Source organism: Lissotriton helveticus, chromosome 2_1 (assembly GCF_964261635.1).
Source record: "Lissotriton helveticus chromosome 2_1, aLisHel1.1, whole genome shotgun sequence".
NCBI lineage: Eukaryota > Metazoa > Chordata > Amphibia > Caudata > Salamandridae > Lissotriton > Lissotriton helveticus.
Genome location: NC_136059.1, coordinates 479,328,520 through 479,355,307, shown reverse-complemented (window position 1 = coordinate 479,355,307; position 26,788 = coordinate 479,328,520). Strand labels below are relative to the sequence as shown.

Sequence of the window (26,788 nt, the reverse complement as noted above, 5' to 3'; positions counted from 1 at the left end):
TCTCCAGAGTCCGGCTTTTTCAGGGATTTTCACCGTAAGGCAATCCCTAGCCTGGGAGCTCCCACTGGGAGCTCCTTACCCATCGGCTATCTTGGCTTCTTGTGTATTAGTATTATAGTTCAAAGTATGCATATAAAGTTATTTCAAAAAAACTATAGTACTCCTTTTACCACTCCATACTGTCAATCTCTCCATAGCTGTTGGCCTGATAAGTCACGGAAGAGTAGTCCAATTTTCTATTTTTACAATTTAATAAACAGAAAAAACATTGTTTTTGATCTGTTTGTCAAAATCAATAAAAACAGAAAACGTAGTCTATGACGCCACTATAATAAATGTTTTCAATCACCAACTTGCATCACTTGAGTCTTGTTAACATTAATAAGTTTGCTGTAAAATAGGACCTCAGGGAAAAGTTGATGTTGAAGTCCAGTTGGCATGCAGGCTAATACGACCAAATCCTCAGTGTATAATGTATTTACCAGGGATTCACCAAGGCTTGTGGGGTTAGTTCTTGTTTAGTTGAGCAATGTAGGAACACCATGAATAAAAGGAGACTGTGGCAAGGGGACCAAAACAGAGCCTTGTTTTAAATGGTTGTATACTGGAACCTTAGCCGTTCACTTGCCTTGACATCCAGTATTCACTTGGGCCAAGGCTTTATGTGGCAAAACAATTACTAGTACTGAACGTGCATTATGGATTCTCAGATGGCTAGCTTGGGCCAGAAAACATTATCCTCCACACCATGAAAGGTTGATTTAAAATTACCTAGATATGTATATAATGAAAATGCCTCTTGTATGTTGGAAGGTTGTGTAGATCGAAAGCCCCCCTTATCTCAAGAATATATTGTAAGATGTTTACCAGCCCTTAAACTCTCACAGCAGAATATGCATACAGCTCTGAGGCCACCTCTAAAAGACATGAGCTGATAGGCACTCTGGCTACTATTAGAGCCTCCTTTTTATTGAAATTGTATTTGTGCCTCCTTCTGTTAATAATTGGGGAGACTCGCCAGCTTTCCAGAATTTCACCACGAACACATTTGGGTGTAAACCACTTTTCCCAAGCCTTAGGATCTTTTTTTATAAACAATACTACTAAGCCTATGCGGTCCAGCTCTCATTTTAAATTAGATTATAGCTTCTATTTGACTACCTGAAGATGGAGCTGTATTCTTCAACTTGAATGATTTTTATTTAGAGTAGATCTTGTAATAGTTGTTGTTGAGGTGCTGTATAGAGTATGCTAATACCCTTCCCACTGCTTATTTAAAATATTAGAGTTCTTATGACCCTCAACCGGACTAGTCTTTTCGAATGCTATTTGGCAAATTTAGCTGCAGTCTTTAGACTGTACTGACCTAGCCATATTTTCAAACGCCTTCACCTTGGCTTCTTTCATTTACCTTTTATGCAAAATCTTAAAGGTATTTAACCCATATCAATATTATGGGCACGGCAATTCTGTTTTTGTACCTAGGCATTTCTTCGACCTTGCTGAAGCTTGATGCATTTACTAATAAATTCCTTTTTGTATTAAGGTGTTTCAGATCTTTTCATATCTAGAAGCAAAATGTCAGCATAACTGTTCAATTTGTACTTTAGTGTGGACTGCTTCCAATGGCTCAGCACTGCTAAATTTTGCTTACCACATTTCAAGACAGTTAACTCTCCACTCATGTCAAATCTAACACTTGCCAAGGGAAATGTGTATCTAAATAAAGCTGATTAGAGTCCACTTGATCATATTTGTGTACTTAAGCAAGGCCAGAACTTCCCTCACAGTTCCTCCAAATGATTGACTAGGATGGAATAATCTAGAGTATAAAAGGCTGCAACCAGATCGAATACATTCACAGTAGTTATCCAAGTTCCATTAGCCTCCTGACAGTGAATCTCTACAAAGGACAATGGCGTCTATTTGGTTCCTCCATCTGATCTAAACCTTTAAGGGGATGGTGGGGAAATTGGTAACCTCCAGGAGCACCAATAGGTTGTGCCTCATTGTGCTATCTAGGAACTGGAGTATGTATGCTATATTGGAAATAGGGTGATGACTATTCATTTCCTTCTCCGCTGCATGTACATTTGGGGGATGTTTACAGTAAATTTTGATTATATTAGGGCAGCAAGGACTGATGCAGATATCAGTGATGCATATAAAGTGTTTGATGACCAGGCCTTACCTCCAGGATATTCTTAATCCCCTTTCCTGGACTAATATCCTTGTAGGAACTCGAAGCCTGGTTAACAAGAACGGTTTGCCTGACTGGCGGGTGGAAAGGGCTAATCTGCTTCTACTGGCTAATTGTTTAGGAGCTTTTCACAGGGGAAGTCGCTTCTTACAGTTTCAGCGAGACCTATCATACCTCAATCTTTTAGTGAGTGTATTGTAATGAGACTATTCTGATGTAGCTAGTCTTCCAAGTTAAACAAGAGACACAGAAGTCTACGAGACCTTTCCAATGTCAAAGTCCCTCGTCTGAATATGTAAGTGCTGAGTGTGGATGACCTTTCTAACAATATCCAATGTAGAAAAAGTTGTCACCTGATTAAAATACAACCGCTTTCACCAGTTAGATCAGATCAACAAGCAGCTTCCACACAATCCATGTTCAACAATGAAGACTCCTCAAAATTGGCATTTGTATTATTTATTAGTGTGCATAAGGGAACAATAATGTAATCTGTCATCAAGCAGTAAGATGAACTCTTGTCTAAAACTTTGGATTTTAAATTGGAATTGTAAACATCAATTTTAAACCGGTTTCACTAATTGGCATGGAAGCTTTATTGGGAGTCATTACCAGAATGAACGCTAAGAGAATTTAGACTGGCACAAGGTGAAGCCTGCAAAAACAACAGTTGATGGACAGAATGCAGAACAATGTCCTACATTCACCCCAGTACAGAGATCTGGGCCTAAATCCATCGTTTTTTTGCACTCCACACCACCCCAGTTCAGACATGGCCATATGCAAATCAGCCTTGACCCTGTGCCTCATGGGAACAGTCAAGCCCGAATTGCCAAGCCATGTCTTTCCTGGACCGGAATCAAGCATCCTAGGACCGGTTTCTGGCTATCAGCCGTCTTCAGCCAGGATAGCTTGACTCCAGTGTTGTGGAGAGCATGGGACTCACGTCTGAGCATACCCATCCCACTCGCGTGACAAATGCAAAAACAACAGTTGATGGACAGAATGCAGAACAATGTCATACATTCACCCCAGTACAGAGATCTGGGCCTAAATCCATCGTTTTTTTGCACTCCACACCACCCCAGTTCAGACATGGCCATATGCAAATCAGCCTTGACCCTGTGCCTCATGGGAACAGTCCAGCCCGAATTGCCAAGCCATGTCTTTCCTGGACCGGAATCAAGCATCCTAGGACCGGTTTCTGGCTATCAGCCGTCTTCAGCCAGGATAGCTTGACTCCAGTGTTGTGGAGAGCCTGGGACTCACGTCTGAGCATACCCATCCCACTCGGGGTGACAAATGCAAAAACAACAGTTGATGGACAGAATGCAGAACAATGTCATACATTCACCCCAGTACAGAGATCTGGGCCTTAATCCATCGTTTGTTTGCACTCCACACCACCCCACAAGGTGAAGCCTGGCCGGCAAGAAAATGTCCTGATCACGCTCTCATTAACCCCATCTCTGGCTTAAGCTGTGTTGCAGCACTGGGCACAAATGATGGAGTGTACACGGCGGCTTTGCTACAGGGAGAGTTGGAGAGCCGGAGACTCACCCAGGGGTTGCGGCACTAGCCATTTTAGAGCTGCACTCCCTCGAGACACTGACTGCACCGGAGACCAGCGTTACGACTCTGCAATTTGAGTGGCCTACCACCAGCTTTCACTGCAGCACACACAAAAGGGCCGGGATCACGTTCTTTGCTGGCCCCGCTATCGATCTCTGCCTGCCCCATCAGATGTCCCATGAATTGAGACCTATACCTTCTTCAAGTTAGGCCTGGTGCCCTCTCCAGCCACCTGGCCCAAGCGGCGATTTTCGGGGACTGCTACCATGTTCTGGTAGGCGATAGCTCCACACCCGGTGATGTGACTTTGGAGGGCGCAGCCCTCCCACCTTCTATTCTCAAGCCAAGGGCTTGAATTTTTAAAGTGGGCAGAGTCAGTAGACGGCTCCTTCATCCTCAAAGTCTATGTATCGGCCAATTTCTCCCAAGACACCTGGGTCTGCAGGAAAACCAATCATACAATATAGGCCCCAACTCTGGCGGCTAAATCTGCTACAGTCTCCTTCACCATTCACAGAGGGAAGCAGAAAGGATGTCTGCTATCCTCATTACTATTTCTTTTATCCCTTGAGCCGCTTGCTGCCACCATCAGGCAGAATGATCACATATGTGGAATTTACATTTATTGCAATTGGTGCATCTGTCAGCGGATTACGCTTACCAGCCACTATGGATCCCCATTGAATGCTATGTAGCCTGTGCACAGCCTAAACTGGGAATACTGTTTGGGGAGAAAGAGGTGGTAGCTGGCGACTGCCTGCTGTCGATCACTGCAATATGGCGGCCATGAAGGGACAACCACAAACTGAGTATCTATGGGGGACACACAAACTGAGTATTGATGGAATGAAAAACAGGGGAGCACTTCTGTAGTCCAATGTGGAAGTTCGGATTGGGAGAAGTAAAATCCGATGTGGTAGGATTGTCTGAAACAGTTTTAGTGTCCTGTTGTATAGATTGTCTGCTGTCCGGATTCCACATTCAGTTCAGAATACAACCTCCCTCGTTCCCAGCACTGGTACTACAGGCAGATATAGCACACAGCAGGCTGGGCTTGGACTCATTTCATTGCAGGATTCACCGATACTGACTTGGGGTTGATCAAAAGGGACCGTGCCAAACCTGCATCATCCTCAGACTCTACCTACTCAATGCCCGTGAGGACAGAGACTGGGGACCACTAGCAAGGGTGTCTTGAGATGCAATACACTGATGCAGCCTGGAAAGTGCCAATGGAATACGATGACAGGGCCCTGTGGGATGCCTGCTTAAAAGTTTTCTACTTCATAGTGCTCCATAGCTGGAACTGATCCCCGTATAGACTCAAAGCTAGACTCTCCCTGAATGACTGCTGTTAGTAGTGCATTAGTAAAGAATGTTAACTTGCAGCCTGTGGTCCTGCTTGTAACTCCGTCCTTACTGGGCTAAGTTTGGTATACACTGCATGCCACTAGGAGGCTATACGGACTCTGCTAAGCTGGCAATACTGTCTACTGGCTTTGTAGATTACTTCCACCCCGCTGGCATACCTTGACCATATGCGTGCACTCTGTATGGACTGCAGAACTCTTTCAATTGGCTACTTGTGAGAGGTGTATCTACAAGGTACAGTACCTATTCCCCATGTTCCTTAAGGCATGGGGGCCCATCCCTACATGTGGCATAACCTTCAAGCACATGCTAGGAGTGCAGATGTAGGTGTTAGCCTGTACAGTGCTGGGCCAAACTGGAACATTCCGCATTCTATTCCATTCCTTCCTTCCTTTTCCTTTGTTCTGCTCTCTGTAATTCCATCCAATGGGTTTCTTACCCAATGCATTTCTTTACTTCCCATGCTCTGAAGACCTTGCAGGGGAATTGGACAGCATCATTCCTATACTGGGCCCACCACTCGTTGGCCAGTTCACTGCAGACACCACGTCCAGTGCTTGACCAGCTGGTGTGGCCCCTAGCGAGATAGTCACTCCCTCCCCACCCCTCCCTTGCCGGTGTGGGTATTCCTTGGAACTGGGGCACCAATGGGTCTGGTATTGACTGGTAGAAACCGACAAGCCATTGTGGGATGGTCTCATAAGCAGGCAGAGGTGAGTTTCCGGTTTAGCCCCAGGCCCCATCTTTGACTCACCACACCCTACTGCGTCATCATGGCAAGCTGCCGCAGCGGACGTGGAGCTCTCCAGGCCATACTTGAAAAGTACGCTTGGCAGAAGGGCCAAGAGGAGAAGCAACCTGGGCCCATGTTGCAGGACATCTTTGCTACCATCACGTTGATGTGCACCTCCCTAGAAAGCCGCATAGACCCAGTCACCTCGGAGGTCTCACTGATTAGAGCAGACATGAAGATGGCGGAACAAGTACGTGAAGTGGAAAGTGCGACCAAAGACCTGTCAAGACACTGACCACCTCAAATTCCAGGTGGCCAACCTCCAGACTACCCGGGAAGCCATAGCACTGCAACTCGATGACTGAAGGCCGCATGCGGCGCAATAACATCCGTATTTTAGGAGTGCCTGAATGGGCCAAAGGGCCTGCAGCGGATCTCTTGGTCAAAGGCCTAATCCTCAAACTTCTGCAGCCGTAGGGACTATCCCAACACTTCCCCATTGAACGCGCACACAGAGTGCCAAAGACGCCCCTCTACCGAGGCCCCTCCATTGGAGGACCGACTGATACTTGACCCCATGCACAAAAAGGCCATCTCTCACAGACAAAAAGCTAGTAAACCATAGCCCAGACACCTTAAGGCACCTGTGACAACTCTGGGAGGCAGATCTGGGTGACTTAGAAAATAGGATTGGCTTGATGCTCTGGACTCTCCCAAAGAAGTGGCTATCCCAATAAGATTGCGCCTGGTCCAACTGAAGATCCTGCATCGCGTGTCAGGCAACATGAGATTTCGATCGTGAAATCTCGCGTGAACACGGCAGCCATTTTGTTTGGGACACATAAAGGAAAATACCATTGAAAGTGCATGGCGGCCATCTTAAAGACAGGCAAAATCGAAGTGTAAGCAGAACACAAGGGTAACAAAGAAAAAAAAAAGAATAGGAGGCACAAAAAGAGCCCCACAGTAACAGAAATCAAAAGGGGAAACATAAAAGAAAGTGCAAGAACACTACAAACACCCCAGACAGCCAGAAGGAAGAAAAGAGCATCAAAGTAATAAAAGATGCCTGATACAAAAAAAAGTGCACCGTATCGCAGACCGATGCCATTCAGCATATCAGAGCCACAAGTGTGAATAAGATGGGAAAAGTGGATTGTGAAGTTTGAGCGATACATGGAAGCAACAGATGTAGTCGAAGATAAAAAGCTAGGACTATTCCTAAATCTGGCAGGAGATGACATAGACGACCTCCTAATAACGCTCCCAAAGAGCGAGAGGAGCACATACAAAGGACTAATAAAGTGTCTAACAAGCAAATTCGATCCCCAAAAAAACATTGACTTTGAAAGATATAGCTTCAACATAGCTTTTCAACATCCGGAGGAGTCAATTGATGATTTTGCAATGAGGCTAAGGAAACTAGTAGCACATTGCGAATTTGAGAAGTACGACAATGAACAAGCGATCCGTCTAAGATTGATAGAAGGCTCTCGTGACACAGACTTTCGTACCAGAATACTGAAGGAACCAACCACACTAGAAAGGATTCTGGATCTAGCGAGAGCAGAGGCACGAGCAATGGCGCATGCAAGACAGATGGACCGACGAGAGGAGCAAGTACACGGAATGACAGACAAGAGTAGAACTGGAAGCTGGAAGAAAGGGTCGAAGGACCAGGCGACTAGAAAACAAGAGTCCCAGTGCTACAGGTGCGGCCTGGAATTTCCACATCGAGGAACATGCCCATCATTTGGTCAGCTATGTCGAAAATGCAACAGAAGCAACCACTTCGCCACCATGTGCCAAGGAATGCAATTCAAAAATGAAAGGGTCAGGCCAGGGAGACAAAGAGTACCGACTAACCGACATGTGCGCCACATGGAAGCGACCACAAGGAGCTCGTCGTTGGAGTCTGGAGATGAAGAAGAAGAAACAACCGAGAGAGTAGAACGCTTATACCTCATGTCCACAGACGAAGAACACAAGGAAGAACACATCAGACTGGTGGATAAGCCGTCAATAAAGAAGACGGACTGGGTGACCATCGAAGTAGGGCCACACCAAGCGGAATTTGTGCTAGACAGCGGGGCCACATGCAACATCATGTACGCCACTGAATACGATAAAATGAAGAGAAAGCCACACCTTCAACCATCAAGTGTACGAGTATTCACTTGGGGTGCACAAAATCCAGTGACAAACATGGGAAAATTCACAGACACCATGACGCACAAGGGCAAGACAGTCACAGAAGAAATTCATGTACTACGAGGAGATATTCCCGCACCATGTCTACTGAGCAATGTCACAGCGAAGGTCATGGGCCTGTTACAGATGACATACCACGTGTCCGACAAAAGAAACATCCTAGAGGAGTACCCGAAATTAACAAAAGGACTTGGAAAGCTGAAAGGACGACAGATCACCCTACACATAAACGAGTCAGTCAGGCCTGTCGCCCAACACCACAGGAGGGTACTGATTCACTTACAACCGCAGGTAGAAGAAGAAATAAAGGCACTACTAGAGCAAGACATCATAGAGCCGGCGGAAGGGCCCACGCCTTGGGTGTCCCCAATAGTTGCTGTAACAAAAAAAGGACAGTGCACAAATAAGGATATGTGTGGACATGAGAATTCCCAACACTGCCATTGAAAGAGAACGCCATCCGGGGCCACATCTAGATGACATGATTAGCTGCTTGACGGGAATGAGAAGATTTTCCAAGCTAGACCTATGCAAAGGGTACCATCAACTAGAGCTGGACCAACAGTCAAGATACATAACGACATTCTCAACACACCTAGGTCTGTTTCGCTACAAGCGATTAAGCTTTGGAATATCATCAGCAGCTGAAATCTTCCAAGAAACGATCAGACAAATAATTAGGCCGATAAAAAACAGCCTGAACTACAGCGACAACATCCTGGTGTTTGGCAAGTCAGATGAGGAACACGACAAAGCACTGAGGAAAGTATGCTCACAACTAGAGGAGGTGGGCCTAACAGTCAACGAAAAGAAATGTGAATTGGGAAGAGAGGAGCTGGTGTTCTTTGGACACATCTTCTCGGAAAAAGGAATGAGACCAGATCGCAGCAAAGTGGTCACTCTAGAAAAAGCAAAAGAACCTAAAGATGTAGCTGAAGTGCGCTCATTCCTCGGCCTTGCCAGCTACTGTGCGAGATACATAAAGGACTTCGCAACAGTAAGCACCCCCCTACGAGAACTCACGAAGCAGGGCCAAACATTTGAATGGACTGCAGAGTGCAGCAAGGCATTTGAAGAGATAAGGGCGTCAGAAATCCAAATGCCAAGATACCACCAAGAATTGAGCGATGGGGAATCAGGCTGATGGACTACAACTTCAAAATTGTCCACAAGCCCGGAAAAGAGCACAACCCAGCTGACTACATGTCAAGACACCCATTACCGTATCGAGAAAATGGCACCACCATGGCAGAGGAATACCTAAATTTCATCCTCCAACAAAACACTCCGGTGTCAATAACGATTGCAGAACTAGAGCAAGAAACAAAAAGAGACCCGACAATGCAGGCAATCGGGAAAGTGTTGCGGCAGCAGAGATGGAGACACATCAACAACAACACCCCCACAGGTGAAGGATTCATGAAAGAAGAACTACTGGCTTTCAAAAAGATAAGTGAAGAATTATCTGAAACCGAGAACAGAATTTTGATGAGAGGATCAAGAATAGTGATACCTCACAGACTAAGAAAAAGAACAGTTGGACTGGCTCACGAATTGCATCGAGGCATTGTAGCGACAAAGAAGATGTTGAGAGAAAAGGTGTGGTTCCCAGGACTAGACAACATGGTGGAAGAAGAAGTAGCACACTGTCATGTCTGTCAAGTGACAGGACCACCCTCCAAACCAGCACCTTTACAAATGTCAGAACTGCCTCCAGCGGTATGGACCGAGTTGGCAGCAGATTTCTATGGACCACTAGAGACCGGAAGATATCTGTTAGTAGTCATTGATGAATTCTCAAGATTCCCAATTGTGAGAGAAATACCATCAACCTCGGCAAACGCCACGTTACCAGCATTAGACGATATATTTGCTGCCTGTGGATCCCCACAAATGCTAAAGACAGACAATGGACCTCCATTTTCAGGAGAAGAATTCCATCGATTTATGGAATACCTGGGAATAAAGCATCGGAAAATAACACCCCTGTGGCCGCAGGCCAACAGGATGGCAGAACGATTTATGGGAACTATAAAGAAAGCAGTCCAACGAGCAAAACTGACACAGATATCAATTGGACAAGCATTATGTCAAGTGCTGAGAGACTACAGAAATACCCCTCACAGCTCCACAGGTCGATGTCCAGCGGAACTGGTATTGGGAAGATCAAGCAAAACAAGACTGCCTCAAATAGATGCAAAGGGAAGCACGGATCGAAGTGACATAATGGAAAGAGATCAAGAAGCCAAGAGAAAAATGAAAGAATATGCTGACAAGAAGAGACACGCATCTGAACGTCAGTTACAAGAAGGGGACCTGGTGTTGGTGAAACAGAGACAACAACGGAAGTCAGACAGCCCATTTTCAAAAGATCCGCTAGTAGTGACCAAAGTAAAGGGATCAATGGTGACGGCAGAATCTGATCATCAAAGAATAACAAGAAACAGCTCCCACTTCAAGGAACTGAAAGGGGAAGATGAAGGACAAATGGAAAAACCACCGAAAGTGGAAAACAGTGAGCAAGAAAACAGCAGAGACAAAACCAAGCAGAGTGTGCAGGAAGCCACAAAGACTAATTGAAGAGATGTAGAATGAAGAATATCTCGCTCTCGCTCTCGCTCTCTCTCTCTCCCCTATCTCTATCAGCACATGAAAACGAAAAGGAGACGACGATAAGGAACACTGATGTTTATGCATGTGACACAAGCTTTGTTTGTGACAAAGGGGGAGATGTAATAGCCTGACAGTAGGTGACCACAGACGTAGGGCATTAGGACCCTGTGGGTCGCAGGGCAGTGACCAGGTCACTGGACACCACATCCTGTAGGGACAGGAAGAGGACAGTATAGCTATGACCACGGAAGAGGACAGACCTGCCATGACATGCTCCCCACCCGACGAATAAAGAAGATATAACCACAGACCTGTGTCCTGTATTCCATGCTTTATATGTGACCAGCAACGATATGACAATAACGAAAGTAAAACAAATCCTATCAGTCTGTAGGTGCGAACATGCAAGGTATATGCGCCTACAAAATGATACTGCCGTCTCTCAAACTTTTTTCTTTCATTTCTTTTTTTAATTTTATTTTAGCATTGCAACATGGTCAAACCCTTTTGGCAAAGCAAAAAATCAAATAGGCTTCAAAGGCGCAACCTACTTGTTTTGCCAATTCAATGAAGAGATAACATACACATGATTGCCATTCTTTTTACTAATAGATCCATGGAAGTTATTTCGGGCATGAAAATGTTACCAGCTGAAATACAAATCTCTTGAGTTTATGAACATTGCAAGTCATGAATTTTGGGCTCCATAGCCATGAGGTCTCTTTATAAAATTGTGCTAAGCTTTGTATGGCCTTCTGTTGCTGCCTCGCCATTGTGACGTACTGAGTTGCATTTCCATATTGGAAATGTCAGCTTGCCAATAATTTTAACTGAAAGAGTTATGGCTGCAAGATGCATGTCTTATCTTCATGAAGACGCTATCCAGGATTATCTTGGTATAGCTGGCAAGTGGATGGTCTCTACCCAAATAGCATAAAACTATGGTATAGGAAAACAATACAGCTTTGTTTTACTACGTGGAATTGAGCATTGTTATTTAGGAGCACATATTGTTAATTATGAATGCAAAAAACTTATAGGAGTAACTCAATGAAGTGTACAAAACCCCAAAACAAACACCTAACATGACAAATGTATTAATTGCACAAGATTAAATATACTATTGCTATAAAATGTAACTTCATAAGGAAGGTGAAAACATTCCTTAAGCATAGTCCTTAACATTACTTGGATTTTGTCATAATGAAAAGACATGGCAGTAGGTATACTTGACTCTAGAAAACGGATCATATTGTATACTTGACTCTAGAAAACGGATCCCCAAATGAAATAGGAAAGCAGAAATTACACGTGATAGTTCACCCAAGTGGACCAAGATTGCTAGTGCACATGCAAACAATTAAACACAAGCATCAATATGAAAATTGTATATGTGGTATAACATAAATACAAGTGATGGTGGCCATATCAAACACCCGCCATGTACTAGAGTCTTCTTTCAGTGAGGGCCATTCCATCCATAAGAACATAGCCACCAATGATGAAATTTAGCTAGTGGCTTAAGGCAAATGGTATAGAGAATATATTGTTAGACTGATTTAGTTTGAAAGGGTATCCAAACAGTAATTCACAAATGCACCAAAACTGCAAGCATAAATGTGTACATCAATTTCATGAGCTTCCTCAAATATATATTATGTAAGTAAAGCTGTAAGTAAATGATTGTTGACGTGGTTATGGGATGGACTAAACCTTTGGAGCATGAGATGCTACAGCGGGGAGGAAAGATGATCAGCCCATTGTATCTTACTGATCTTTGTACAGTGTATGCCTGTCACAGGCATGGCCTCTTCATGGTTGTGGACTGTTGAGAGGTGCTTTGCTACATTGATTTGGGCTGCATGTAATGTACATACCTACATGACCTTTACTTTTTATTTTTAGTGTATTTCTGCATGTCTGCTAGAGGCTCTATATCAAAATGTAATGTAGCTGGTAGGAATGGGTTAAGATGAACATGTAACATAACCAAACAAAATCTTTCTCGCTAAGATTCCTCTCATTCCGAAAATGTCACACTTAGTTGTGATACAAAATTAGTTGTTTTTAATTCGAATTCACTTTATCATGATTGATGTAATTCCATTAACATTTGAGGCTTTTTTCTTTGATCCTTTAATCCGATCATTTAGTTCCTTTTTTTTGTTGTTGTTGAAAACCTCAAAGTAAATTCCCCAAAAATATACACATAAAGGAAAAATAAGGAATATAATATCTACTGTTTCATGTGTGTTTTTTCTAATGGCGGTCATGTCTCCTTTACTTACACATCAATCCCAAATATTAAAGCATGTTCTTCTGTTTCTTGTATTTCTCTCTGAAAAATAAAATTACTTCCATAGCTAAATTATTTTTACACACAAATAAAATAATCCTATTTTACATCGCGTTCAGGTAGAGTTTTCAATCAAATTTCACGTATCACTAATCTTAATTTTACATTTCCTCCATCGGATCAAATTATGGACTTCGATCTTTGAAAACTAAATCGATTGATGTGATTTTACTGTTCCACTGCACGTTGTCCTTCTTTCCTTCATTCCCACAGTTAAAATGGCTATTTACCACAATGGTTGTGTAACCTTTTATTGTTTGTGATACCGAGTTTGAAGCATTCCTATATACTGTAATCAATTTGCCTGTCATCCTCTGTAATGTTGCATCTTTACTTAAGTATTCTATTGCTTTATTTTTCCCATGCCAAGTAATCTCATTTTGTTGTATGATTTGAGTCCTTGAACATTTGTTTTTCAGAGCACTTACATTGTTTAAAAATGTTCGTCCAAGTTATCCAGTCACTTCATTTTCTTGATAGACACAAACGTAATTGGGATGAATTAAAAGTAGATCTGTGGCAAATGGCCTAGATTTAATCTAAAAGGGACCAGACGTTCCTCTTGAGGCAACAAGAATATAATATTATACATTTGAGACTAAAAGAAGCCCATAGTCTGAATCAGGAGAAATGAGTTCTCATTTCTAGGAATGATCTACTGATTAAGGTGAATGACTGTTAGTATGGTTGGATGCACAGTGACCTAATGACTTTATACAGTATATAAGATAAATGGTGCAAACCAGTAAATGTTGATTTATTAAAGGATTGTGTATAGATAGGGACATTTTAGCTCTTTATTTTCAAAATTCAAGAGGATTTAGGGTAGAAATTGTTTAATGAAAGATTTCCTCTGCCACCATCTTACTGTTCACCTGTGTTCCTATCAACTGCCTATCTTGCTTCTGCTGATGTCACCTTACAAGTGGCAAATATGAAATGGAATTTTTTTTGTATAAATACCGGTTTATCCATTTACATTTTCTGATACCCCAGGAGTTCCCTTATTTTTTCTTAGTTTCCTCATATATCAATAATGGCCCTTCCGTGTAACTTCAGTTTTTTTTTTTCCAACATATATTTAGTTGCTTCTCTCTTGGTCTACCCTAAGCCTATAATTTATATGGGTATTGGTGTCAATGCGTCAGTCATGCTTTATGAACCATTTAAGAGTTGGCATTAAGAATGGAAGAATGACCTTTAGCTGTAGGTTTAGGTCTCTCAAATTATTAACTTAAATAAGGCAATAAATCAAATGGTGGTTGCAACCATGAATTCATTTCAGTTGAATGCTGTTTTTTCATTCTGCCATGACTATGTAGCTGTCATCTGATCTTATGTGATCAGCAGATATTTCAGAAATACTGCCTAGAGAGGCTCAGCCATCACCCACACGTTGACTACCTTGACTACATTATTTCATGTGGCAGGCTTTGCATGCTTTCACAGAAATAAAGTGCTTGTATTGCACTTGTCTTCTGGGAAACCTTATTCTCAGTACAGCATGACTTCGTTACGGTGGCAAGTCAATGATCAAGGCTATAGACATAAAATGTTTATTACGTAAAGTTACAATTAGGTCAGTCACCTGATGTATACATTATGAAAAGCATATGTTAAAGGCAATAACCATGTAAGGGTGGATTGTTATTACTCTTTATTATGCCCGAGAGGTATAATGTTAAATGGAATCTCTCAGATTAATGTGGTAAGGAAGGAGTTTTGGAGTTGGTTACCCCTCCACCCCCCTTACAAAACAAAAAAAAGAATGAGACTTGCGCTATGATGCCCATTAGGCCACCTTGGCAGAGACCGTATTTTTCTTTGCCAACTGTGCATTTGTTACTTTATGCCCATGCATCATGGTTTGCCTTGTGGGAATGGTTACTCAATACAGTAGGCCAGAGTTGATTATAGTGAAAAGCCAGTAATAAAGGCTATGACTTGATTGGTTCACTGGAAAATGGGTGTGATCGGTTTATTATGATAAATTATGACAATTGCAGTAGCCCTTGCTTATTTATTGTGATAAGCATATATTAAAACCATTCGACCTTTAATAGCAGTTTTTCACCACACTGTGGTACAGGCTCTAGATGGGTATATTATTTTATGAATTTCCAGCTAACCATAGTATTCAAGGGTTTTGGTGTTTGAACCCTGCCAACCCTGGTGGAGGGGGGGAGATTTGCACTGTGATAATCTTTGTGGGATTCACACTTAGACAATTACTTTACATAGAGGGTCCTAGGGATTTTCAATATTTAAAGACCAGGCAGTGTTCTAACCCCATACTGCAAACTGAAAAAAACACAAAGAAACTACTGGTCTATGAACAGTGAGACAAAGATTGGCAGAGAAGCTAGAGTGTCTGGGTCAAAGAAAAACCGTATTCACAAAATGAGAAAGAATCCCATCAGCCCACCTCGGTGGCAGAACTTCATCATCTGGGATTTACTGTTGGTTGCCCGACTGGTGCGGCCAGCAATGCTTGATGAAAAACTGTGCTTACTTCATAACCCAGTGATTGGTACAGCCACCACTTAGTTGCAGTCAGTGGTGCTGAAGTTTTGCAGTGCAAAAAGGTGAAGAATGAAAATGTGCAAATGTTAAAATTGACTACTAAGATACTACAAGAACTTTAATAAACGCTATCCTAGTGTCGAATCTAAAAACAGTGCGCAGACAGTTTGAAAGAATAACTATCATAGGCGATGAAATAGCAGGTCTACATGTTTCAGCCACATTGATTTCTCTAATCCAGGCTTTCGCCAGGACCAATATAACAACGCTACTGCAAAATACAATATGAAAACTGTTCAAAAATAAATATGACAACTTAAATGGTTGGTGCGATACACCCTACCATGCCCTGTGAGTCCCAAATGGTGGTCAAATATCACAGGAAACTTGAGTCGATTCCTAAAAAAACAATATATAATAGTGAATTGTTATAAAATTACCCAGAACACCTCGCAACACTATCGCTCAATATGTCATCTCTTTGGCAATGGCAGTATTGTCCAATTTATCACTTAATTACAGCATTAGTAATATCAAGGAACGATTTGCACACACCCATCTTTATGTGGGAGTACTCCTCACCTCACCTGGCATCTGCTCAAGGAATGAAGCCCCACTCTATATTGTGGGTAAACACAAACATCACAAATAGAGTAAATATCTCTGTGAGCCAGTTTCCTTTCTCAATCATAAACCTTGTCACATAAAAACAAACTGTCCATGGCCTCTTCAAAAGGTTCCTCTGACCTAAATATACGTAACACTTCATATGTGTCTCTTACATGGACAAGATCGTATGTCCTATAAATCCTAGATCTCATTCTCTAAGATACGAAGTCATATGACTAGCACAACCCTAACATTACTATGGATCATCATAGTCCATCATAACAAGGCTTCTAATATACAAAATAGAGCAGTATACTATCTAGAATTCTATATAACACTGCCCCACCTAGTGTATAGAATGATTCCAGAAGAAATCTCTAGACAAAGAAGCAAGCGCTATACTTGTTCGTACCGGACTAAAACAACACACAGACCGAGCTTTCAAAAGGGACCTCCTTTCTCCTTACCTGTCCATCGGTACCCCGGGCTTCTCTGAGCCGAAGTGGAGGTAACATAACGGACAGGAATGACCCATTTAAATAACACTTACTTGAAGCCTTAATTGGTCCAGCATAGTCATGCAGTGACGCTAAAAGCGACCCAGAGCAGCAGCCGCGGCTTGTTGTCAAAGCGTGATCGAGTACCGCACTCACTTCTGGTTTGCACTGTGCATGCGTTAATTGCGCGGCGCTCTCCCTAGTCACATGGACATGTGGCACCTGGGATGCATAGTTTCTCCACCTCAGTGACCAAATAACGGATGTTCAGTAATAGTACATGATGCAGTTTCAATATGAAGCTAATACCTGGTGTGGCTATTATGTCAGTGTAGATGGCACTATGGGTCACAACCAATTATTATAAACACATGACTAGAATTCTCGAGATGTCCGATACTTCACTTGTGAAATGTTTAAAATTCTACATGATATTTTTTTTTTCTGCATGATGTTTTAGGAATTGAAATGGAGATATAGAAAACTACAGAACATAAAAACCATTTATTCATAAATACATACGGTCCCATGAGTATTGTTGGAGCACAGACCCGGTGGTCACATGTTTGCATGGTAAGAAAGTTTTAATAAAAAAAGGCCATATTTAGTAGTGTATGCTCAATTAATCACCCTATAAAAATCCCAAAATCTAAGTAGTGAAACAAACTGAGACAAGCTCAATGTGTGGGGAAATTATGGGCTTATAACTGAAAATTACTCTAGTGAGTGATGGAACAGATTTTTTAACGATGCACAACGTGGGAAAGAATTCAGTGTGACCCACGGAATCTCATCATTCAACCCCTGACTGTCTCATTTAAGTTTGAAAATCCATTTCTGTTCTTTGACAAACAGGAACTTTGCAAAATCGCTAACATGGGGTAGGATGAATGGTAGCTCAAGGATAATCCACTTCATGTCTTCTGCCTTGTGTTTAAGACTCAAAAAGTGATTGGTCAGGCATATAGATTGTTTATTGCACCTAATCTTGTTCTTGTGCTCACTGATCCTTTGTTTTACCTTGCGTGTCGTCATGCCAATATATCTTAAAGAGCATGGACATGTGATCATATAGATCACCCTTTCATTATTGTAATTTGTGTGTCTCTTTAAAATCCACAGCCTTCCAGTGCCAATATCGACAGTTTTTGTTGTCTGAGTTTGGGGCATGCAGTGCAGGTCCCGCAAGGGTAATGGCCTTGGACTGCAGGGAGGTCCTAAAGTGTATTGACTAAGTCCTGTGCCTGGGTTCTCGGTCTCGTATGGACCAGACTATCTCGCAAGCTTGTCCCTCTCTTGAATAAGAAAAGAGGGGCAGGAATAGTCTCATTTGCCACATTCATAATCTTCCAATTTCTCCGCACTGACCTTTGCACTTGATTATTTAATACACTAAATGTATTCACCAAGGTCAATCTCCCCAAGGGTTGTTTTGCCATTGGTATCTCCAGAACTGCATCCTGATTGCTATTAGAGGCCCTTTTCCAAGCTTGTCGCACCAACCGTTTGGGATATTCACGGTTCTTAAGTTGTGTGGACAGAGCCTTAGCATGTAGTTCGAAATCCTGTTTGTCTGAGCAATTTCTACGTATCCGTAAAAATTGGCAAACTGGCAAATTCTCACGGAGAGCCCTAGGGTGAAGGCTCCCAAAAGTTAGTAAAGAGTTTTTTTGCCATCGGCTTTCTGTAAAGTTCGCTCCCAAGCTTGCTTTGTGATGGAAAAATCAGGATGTCCAAAAAGGGCAACTTTGCATTACTGTATTCTACCGTGAACTTTAGCAACCTGTTCTTGCTGTTAAGCCAGGCCTGAAACTCCAAGATGGCTGCGGTAGTGCTCTGCCAAACGATCAAAATGTCGTCAATATAGCTCTTCCACAGCAACACCTGCTGTTGAAAAGGGTTGCTGTGGTCAAGAACACACTCTTCTTCAAACAAGTGAACGTAGAGATTGGCCAGACTAGGCACAAAAATGCTGCCCATTGATGTTCCAGAGATTTGCAAAAAGATGGTTTCTTCAAATCTGAAAATGTTTTCAGTCCAGTCCAGTCCTCCTGGCCAACCTCGCACACTCCATGATGAAGTGTAACGGTATGATACTATTGAGGTCTCTAGCATCCAAGAGGCCTCTTATTGCCTCGCGAGTCTCTAATTGTGGAATAAAAGTGTGAAGGGATTCGACATCGAAACTGACTAATCGGTCTCAATGTCAAAATCAATGTCTTGTAGCAATCTCAGGACATCTTTGTCCTGGAGGTAGGTAGGCATTTCTTTCACCAGTGGCCTTAGAAAGTAGTCAACAAAGGTTGATAATGGTTCTAACAAAGAACCGATACCTGAAATGATGGGGCGACCAGGTGGTGGCCTCTGGACTTTATGAATTTTAGGTAAAACGTAGAAGAATGGCATGATTGGGTGGCTTACAATCAAAAACTGTGCCTCTTGTGCTGTAATCCAGCCTTCTGTTTTTGCTTCTTCTACGAGATACCTTATTTCTGCGGCTAATCTGGATGTCGGATCTGCTGCCAATGGTCTATATGACTTGACGTTACCCAGCTGTCTAAGACATTCCGTGCGATAGGTGTCAGTGTCCAAGATCACCGTTGCTCCCCCTTTGTCAGCGGGTTTAATTGTTATTGAACTGTCATTGGCCAGAGTGTCCATAGCTACCTTCTCTCTTGTTGAGAGATTCTAAAAAGTGGAATGTTTGGAATCAAAGAGGGCCATCACATCATGAGTTACTGCCTTATCAAAAACATCTACTTGGGATGGCACCTGATGAGTCAAAGGAGTGAAAGTCGAAGGTACCTTCAAGCCGGTGTTAATCACGCGGGATTCGGTTGTCCCAGATCCAACCTCTCCTTCTTTCGATTTAAAAAGGAAATGTAAACGTAATAAATTCAAGTTGACTTCTCGATTGGAAAGGGTCACCTCTGTTTGTGGGAACAGAGCCCAAACCTTTGTTCAAAACCATCGTTTCATCATCAGTCAAAGTGTGTGAACTCAAATTGACTGTTAGGTCATCCTGTCTGTGCTCGACCCTGCTGGTTATTGTTGACCCCTCCTGCTGCATGTGTTGGGGAACGGCAGTTCTGTGTCCCAATGTACCTGGGGCTGCGCTCTTCTCCTGCCTCGATTGCGTCCCCGGTCTTGTACTAAAAAAGACTGGTTGTAAAAGAATTGTGGGTGTGGTGGAAAATGGAGAAATTGTGGATGTTGATAACCCCATGGGTCTGGAGGCCACCTAGGTCCCTGATTATGATATGGACCTTGTGTACCTTGCCTTCGGTTGAACCTATTCTGTTGGCCTCTACCCCTATTATGGGATGTACTAAAATTGGAGGTATCAGAATCACTTGAGCCTTGATCATAGCCTGATGTAGAAAAGTTAGAGCCATATCGCTTCCATCTTTTGTTGTATTCTGGTGGTGTATATATCTCGCTTGTATATGGATATACCTTGACTAAGGAGAAGCGGGCTGAATCCTTCTTTAACTTATCCATCTTAGTCAGAAGGATATTGTCTTTATACTCTGTTTGATTTATTAGTCTCTTCCAAGTTCTTTTTAAATAGAGTAATAGATATGGTGGTTTTAATTTGTCCTCCTAGGGTCTGTATCTCAATCAGGATGGCATCCGCCACCCTTTTGGCCGTGCTGATAATCTGGATCAGCCAATCACGTGTACATCGCCACGCAATCAGTGACCAATCCCTTAAAAAATCCTTGTCAGTTAGAAACAATCCTGGGGAATTGGTAACAAATCCAGGTGGCTGAAACATGTAGACCTGCCATTTCGTCGCCTATGATAGTTATTCTTTCAAACTGTCAGCGCACTGTTTTTACATTTGACACTAGGATAGCGTTTTTAAAGTTTTTGTAGTATCTTGGTAGTCAATTTTAACATTTGCACATTTTCATTCTTCACCTTTTTGGACTGCAAAACTTCAGCACCACTGACTGCAACTAAGTGGTGGCTGTACCAATCACTGGGGTATGAAGTAAGCACAGTTTTTCATCAAGCATTGCTGGCTGCACCAGTCAGGCAACCAACAGTAAGTCCCTGATGATGAAGTTCTGCCACCGAGGTGTGCTGATGGGATTCTTTCTCATTTTGTGATTATGGTTTTTCTTTGACCCAGACACTCTAGCTTCTCTACCAATCTTTGTCTCACTGTTCATAGACTGGTAGTTTCTTTGTGTTTTTTTCAATCTTTTTGGGATTGTCATGGAACATATGAGTGATGTAGTATGTGAGATCGTAAGCAGTGTATGGAATGGGCGCAAGTTATACTTGGCTCAGTAAACTATAACTGGTGAATTAACGTTTTTTTCTTAGTTTAAAATGGTATTCATAATGGACATTTTCTCCTGCCTCTATGGTCACTTCAGACTTAAAAAAAAATGTTTAAGTGAATGTATGTATGTACCTTGGGTCACTTTGTCTGCCATTAGTCTACATGAGTGTCATGTACCCTCTGCTGCCATCCGTTATAGCAGGGAGGGAAAATGGTCAGCCCTCTTCAGCTATTGACTCTTTAGTGCTGTGAGTTACTGCATTTGTCCGATCAAATACGTACGTCCATTTGAAAATGCAAATTCTTTAGTGCCAGGGCTTTTGGGTCACTCCCTTCATTTTTTTTCTTTTATAGATCACCTTTTAGGTCCTGCCTCTTTCTCTGCAGTACAAAGTATCCCTTGTGGTCACTGCCTCTTGACCAGCTGACCATCATGTAATGGTACTGACCATAGTATATGAATAATTTACCATTCCAAGACATTTGATCAAAACAAGGTTGGAACCTACAAACCACAATACACTTTGTCTTGCAATGGTATTGTACAGACACCCACTGCTATGTTTGTTATTTCTTACAAGCATGTGCCCACCATGTATACTTGTATTATTTTTGTATTCATGTTTCTGCTGCATAGGCTGTTGAGTTTGTGTGGGCTTTTATTGTGGTTATGTAAGTTGGTAAATGTAAGGAGTCGGTGGATGGATGAATGGAAGCATACATCCAAGAATGGGTGGTAGAGGGCATGTATGATGAAGTTTGAGTGCTTAAACCACTCAATGACTGAAGAGGCGCTTTGATTTATAGCCCAGACCTATTACTCCAATGCTTATTCTGTGGATATGATCAACTTGAAAGAAAGAACTAATCTTTTGAGTCTTTGGAATCCCTGTCAAGCTTGAGTCCACGTACACAACCAACTATGGTATAAAGAAGCGAATGTCCGTTAAATGGCCTTATATTTATTCTACATTAAAATTGTAATTTATTGAAATACATAACCTATTTTCTCTTATATTTTTAGGTGCAGTTTATAATGGTTACAACTCACATTGCACAATTTTTCTTCATGGAGGATTGCCAGTACCAGTTTCCAGTCTTCCTATATGTTATTTGGACATATGCCTTTGTCTTCCTGGTCCTGTTTCTTAACTTTTGGTATCATGCTTACACCAAAGGCAAGAGATTGCCAAAGATTATGAAGAATGGGTTGTGCAAGGAAAAGGATCATTGATGTCCATCTTAAGATGTATTGCTTTGTCACATGGACTAGTGCCTTGTACTAGACAATCTTACTGTACAAATCTTTTATTGTTACAATGTTATTTACATTTTCTGTAATTCAGGCAACGCACTGGTTATGCAAAAACATATTTTGCAAGAGTACACCATCAGTAGACTTTGAAGCTCATCTGGGAACTACTCCTACTCCTTTTACCTAGCCCTTTTGTGAGATGATACAGAACTGCATGTACTTTTTGTAATTATTCTTGAAGAATATAATTTAACCCAGTATTGAATACTGTATTGACAGCAAATGATTAAGTGGTCCATATATATGCTGTTATGTCTTTCTGATTGTTATATGTATGCTGTAATTCACATTGATTTCATGTATAAATTTTCAAAGTTGAATTACAGTATTCTTTAACTGGATTTGCAGTTGACAGGGGTTTGTCCTTCAAAATGATGCTCAGATAACATTGCCTGAGTAAGCAGATATCACCATTAAATGGGGAAATGTAGATTGGGTAGAAGTACTTGGAAGTTATGATGCTAAAAAGTAAAACCTATGTCAAAGCTTAAATATCTTATTGTGGCAAGTTAAATGTCATAAAACGGTCCATACAAAGTCCCTGTTTGATATGTACATTCTGCTCATTGATAAGGATTTATTCAGTCTGTGTTTTGAAGTATCTTAATGTCATATGGTTTAGTCTATATCCAGTACATATTGATAAGCTGTAGCTTATCTAGAAGCTTTCAACAAGCCTAACCAAAATGAAACCACCTTCAGAATGTATTAATAAAGGTGACCATTGCACACGAGTTCAATCCAAATCTCTGTGAACGGTGTGCTCCATTTTATTGGTTGACACCAATATATGGAGTTTGTGGTCCAGGCCAGGTACAGCTTTATGAACAAGGGTGTGACTATCTTTGTTAAAGGTATGATAACTTTGTGATAAAAACAAATTGTTCACTGTAATATAGTAAGTACACAACGGCATATAATGTCAAATTTGTACACCTTCTATAATAAAGTTAATTAACTTATGTAAACTGTTTGTACTACTGTGCATTTACATTTTACTGAATATGGTTTCAGAAATAAGGGCTTATTACTGGGAGATGTCTAAGACAGAAAAGTTCTGTGCATGGTGATGGACGTGTACCCCTGCCTTGAGTGCCTCAACTGTAATGTCTGAATCCCTGATGCTGATGTTTGTTATCCTGGGTGTACATGGATGATGCGCATACACCGTGGTATAGGGCGGTCTCATGGATTGCAGTCTTTTTGAACCAGGAGGGGTACCAAAAGCACCACCCTCATAGTGGTGAAAGGCTACTGCCTTCACCAGGAGTTAAGCAGCACGAGCCTGGAGGTGGCAGCATACAATGTAGCTATCAGGCCTTTTACCTGCGTCACTGGAGTGAGGACTGCAAGCTAACGCCTTTATAGTTCCGCTGCTGTATGCTTAACGTACCCTTGGTCTAAATTGGTTTAGTGTACAGTGCTGCAGAGCGAGTGTCATACATGTGCTGATTGTATGTGTCAGTTAATGGCACAATACAGCGATGGTGCACTGTGCCAGTTTTATGCAGGTGCTGGGTGTGTGTGCCTGCGAAGGATATAATACATGAAGGATGTAGTACAGTGCATGTGTATTAAATATATGTGCTGGGTGTGTATATGCCTGTGAATGGTACAACACATGGAAGATGCTGGGTTCCATTTTGGGAGACCAAGAGCCAGCTCAGGAGCATGAGGAGGTAGAAGACCGCCCCACCACCCCCACCAACAGATTTGTGGATAGCTGTGTTCCTGTGAGCTGAGTGGGACACACTCGAGAAGGGGAGATCCAGGAACTTCAGTACACTTCAAAGGGTGCTCTTTGATTTGGAGAGAGGTCATTGGGAAGGGGCCTGGGTAATTCTCAGGAAGGAGATGGGGCTGATAAGAGAATCCTAAAGAGCAGGACTGAGGCCTTAGTGTAATTATGTTGATACACTTCACAGTGGCCAACATCCACGACTAAACCTGTTGTCATTCCCATGGCACTATTGGATTCAGAGTCACTCCTGTGTGACAGACTGTTTTCTGGGGGTAGAGGAGAGAGCACTTCAAAAAGAAGCCAACTTCTAACACAAACTGAGATACCAAATCACATTTGGTGTCTAAAAATGGAATATAAGAAGAGGAGTTCGAGGCTTCCAAAATTGTAAACTGTCAAGCAGCCAGTTGGGCTGTACCAGTAAGAAAAGCTCTACAAAACATCTGTCTGTGAGTAGGACCCTGGGCCCAGGCCAGCCAATCTGAGCTGGGTGAGGGGACGTCACCTATGGAATCCAAGACCTTCTACCTCTGGAAAACTAATGCCTGCCTGCTTCCCAAGACCAGTCTACTCTGTGAGGAAGAGGACAGTGCTGCAGGGAGTGAGGTCCAGTGGTTGGGGAATCCTGTCAATTGAATACCTGTAGCAAAGTGTGGGGTGACGGCTGCTGCACAGATCAGGCTGTAGCCAGTGTGAAGAGCCAAGTCGGCATCCAGAAGGCCAGCTGAGGCCACAGTGAATAATGCGCTGTTGACCAGTACCAGGATTGTTGCAAACCCGGCCCACCCCCGTCCTGATGCTATGATCTCATGAAACCGATCCAAATCAAATGAGCATTGAGGAACACTCCGGCTACAACCTCTGCAGGAATACGTGTGAGGAGCAGGATGACACCAGACTGCTCTCTCCCCCGAGATGCTTGTGAGGAACGTACAGGAGACGCCACTGCTACTTCAACGCCTGTGAAGGAGGTGCCTTTAGAGACTCTGGCTGCCCGTATCCCACTGGTGCAGGTAAGACTGTTTTACTGCCCCATGGCCTGGGGGAATTTGCCTGCCTTGTAGTGCTTCGGTGCTGGAATACTTGACTTTAATAAAGAGTAGGAGTATGTCTCTGTAGATTTGGGCTACTAGCAAGGCTTCGCCAAAATTTCACCTACAGTAAATGGGAATTTACCATTATCGCATCTCTTGCAAAAGGGCAGTGGGACTTGGGGATGCACCCATAAAATACTAGAGCCCAACCTCCGGGACTGTGTTTGTTTCTAAATGTCCAATCCCCCCCCCTCCAAAATCCCCCTGAGAAGCCTTTGATTGCTCAACTTGCGCTAAAATAAAGAGAGTAATATGCTGATGGGGTACTTGGCCTAGCTGCACTAGATCTATAGATGGCTAGGTGCCGGGACATCCAAAGTAAGTCCTCAACCCCTATATGGCCCAGGGGCTCCTGATTTTCCAGTGGCCCTCTGACACATAATATATTTCAAAACCAGGTTCATTGTCCTACGTCTCCTGATCCTGGCCATATTTTAGATAATAGAATTTCTCTTAAATAATGTATATTTCTATGCATAATAGTGCAGGCCCTGTATTTCACAATTACAAGAAGTTCACATGGTCTAGGAAGCTTTGAGTGGAATTGCTGCTTCTGGTGATTAAACTATGTTCAGATTTGTGAACCACGTGCTGCCTTTGTTGAATATTGATCTGTCAATCTCCTTTTTAAATTTCTCAAACTGCATTAGAAAGGAAAGAATACTTTTTTTTTTTCTTTCTCTATTGGGTGTTCAAAATCTCACATATGGACAGTATATGCAGTCACAATCCTCATGTCACAAAAAGAAGTGCCATTAGGGTGAACAGTTTCTATCTAGAATGGAATTGCTCCATACTGGTTACAGTGTCTTCCTACCATACTGTCAGTTTATTGTGTACAAGCATCGATATCACCCCTAATATCCTCCCCCTCCACCCCCCAACAATAACCTCCTAACCCAGAGTACACCGGAACACCGGAACAATAGGAATATTCCGGAAACTAGAGTACTTGCTAATGTGGGCGTCTTATAGGAGGTGGAGTAGATGTATATCTCCCAGCCCCCCACAAAGGTATTGCTATGGAGTCCTATTCGAATTGAAAGAGATGAACTGCTAGAGACCGAGCTGGGCAGGCGCAAAGTGGGGGACCTGCGGAGAGGTAGGAAACCAATGTGACCCAGGTATATTCACATTTTTTATAGGTATCGGATAGAATATCTGCGATTTTTCTCCATCGTGATGGCCTCCCACAATCTGGCGAGCCACGGCGATAGAGAAGGTGCCTCCTTTTGTTTCCATGCAGAGGCCAATACAAGTCTTTTTGGGGCTCTAAGACACAGCCACATAATTGTCCTTTCTCCAGAGGTTTGATGTTGAAGATTATCATCCCGTAAACCCAGGACTTTGAATCCCGGGTCATCTGGGATGGGGTATGTCAGGATATATTTGAGTTGATCCAGGATCTCAGCCCAGAACGGGGGGAGTGGTGGGACAATCCCACCGTATGTGTCAGAAGTGCATCAGTGCTCCACACCTCTACCAGCACAACTCTGAGGTATTAGGAAGGCTTTGTTTTAATTTGGTAGGGTAAAGATACCAGTCAAATAAGACTTTATAGTGAATATAGAGTGGTTAAAATGGAGGATATCTCTAGAGCTTGCTCCATTGTGGCACCTTACAGCCATATTAATAAGTGCTACTCCAAAACGCTTAGTA

At 42.5% G+C, this 26,788-nt stretch overlaps 1 protein-coding gene across 1 annotated transcript in view; it reads left to right on the top strand.

Moving 5' to 3' along the window:
• Positions 1-23,262, top strand: part of ELOVL7 (ELOVL fatty acid elongase 7) — a 170,840-nt gene extending 147,578 nt beyond the window's left edge. Inside the window, exon 8 of the mRNA XM_078675130.1 lies at positions 22,004-23,262. Coding sequence (XP_078531256.1) covers positions 22,004-22,213 — 210 coding nt within the window. The 3' untranslated portion in view covers positions 22,214-23,262. The remainder of the gene's footprint in view (positions 1-22,003) is intronic.
• Positions 23,263-26,788: the final 3,526 nt, after the last annotated feature.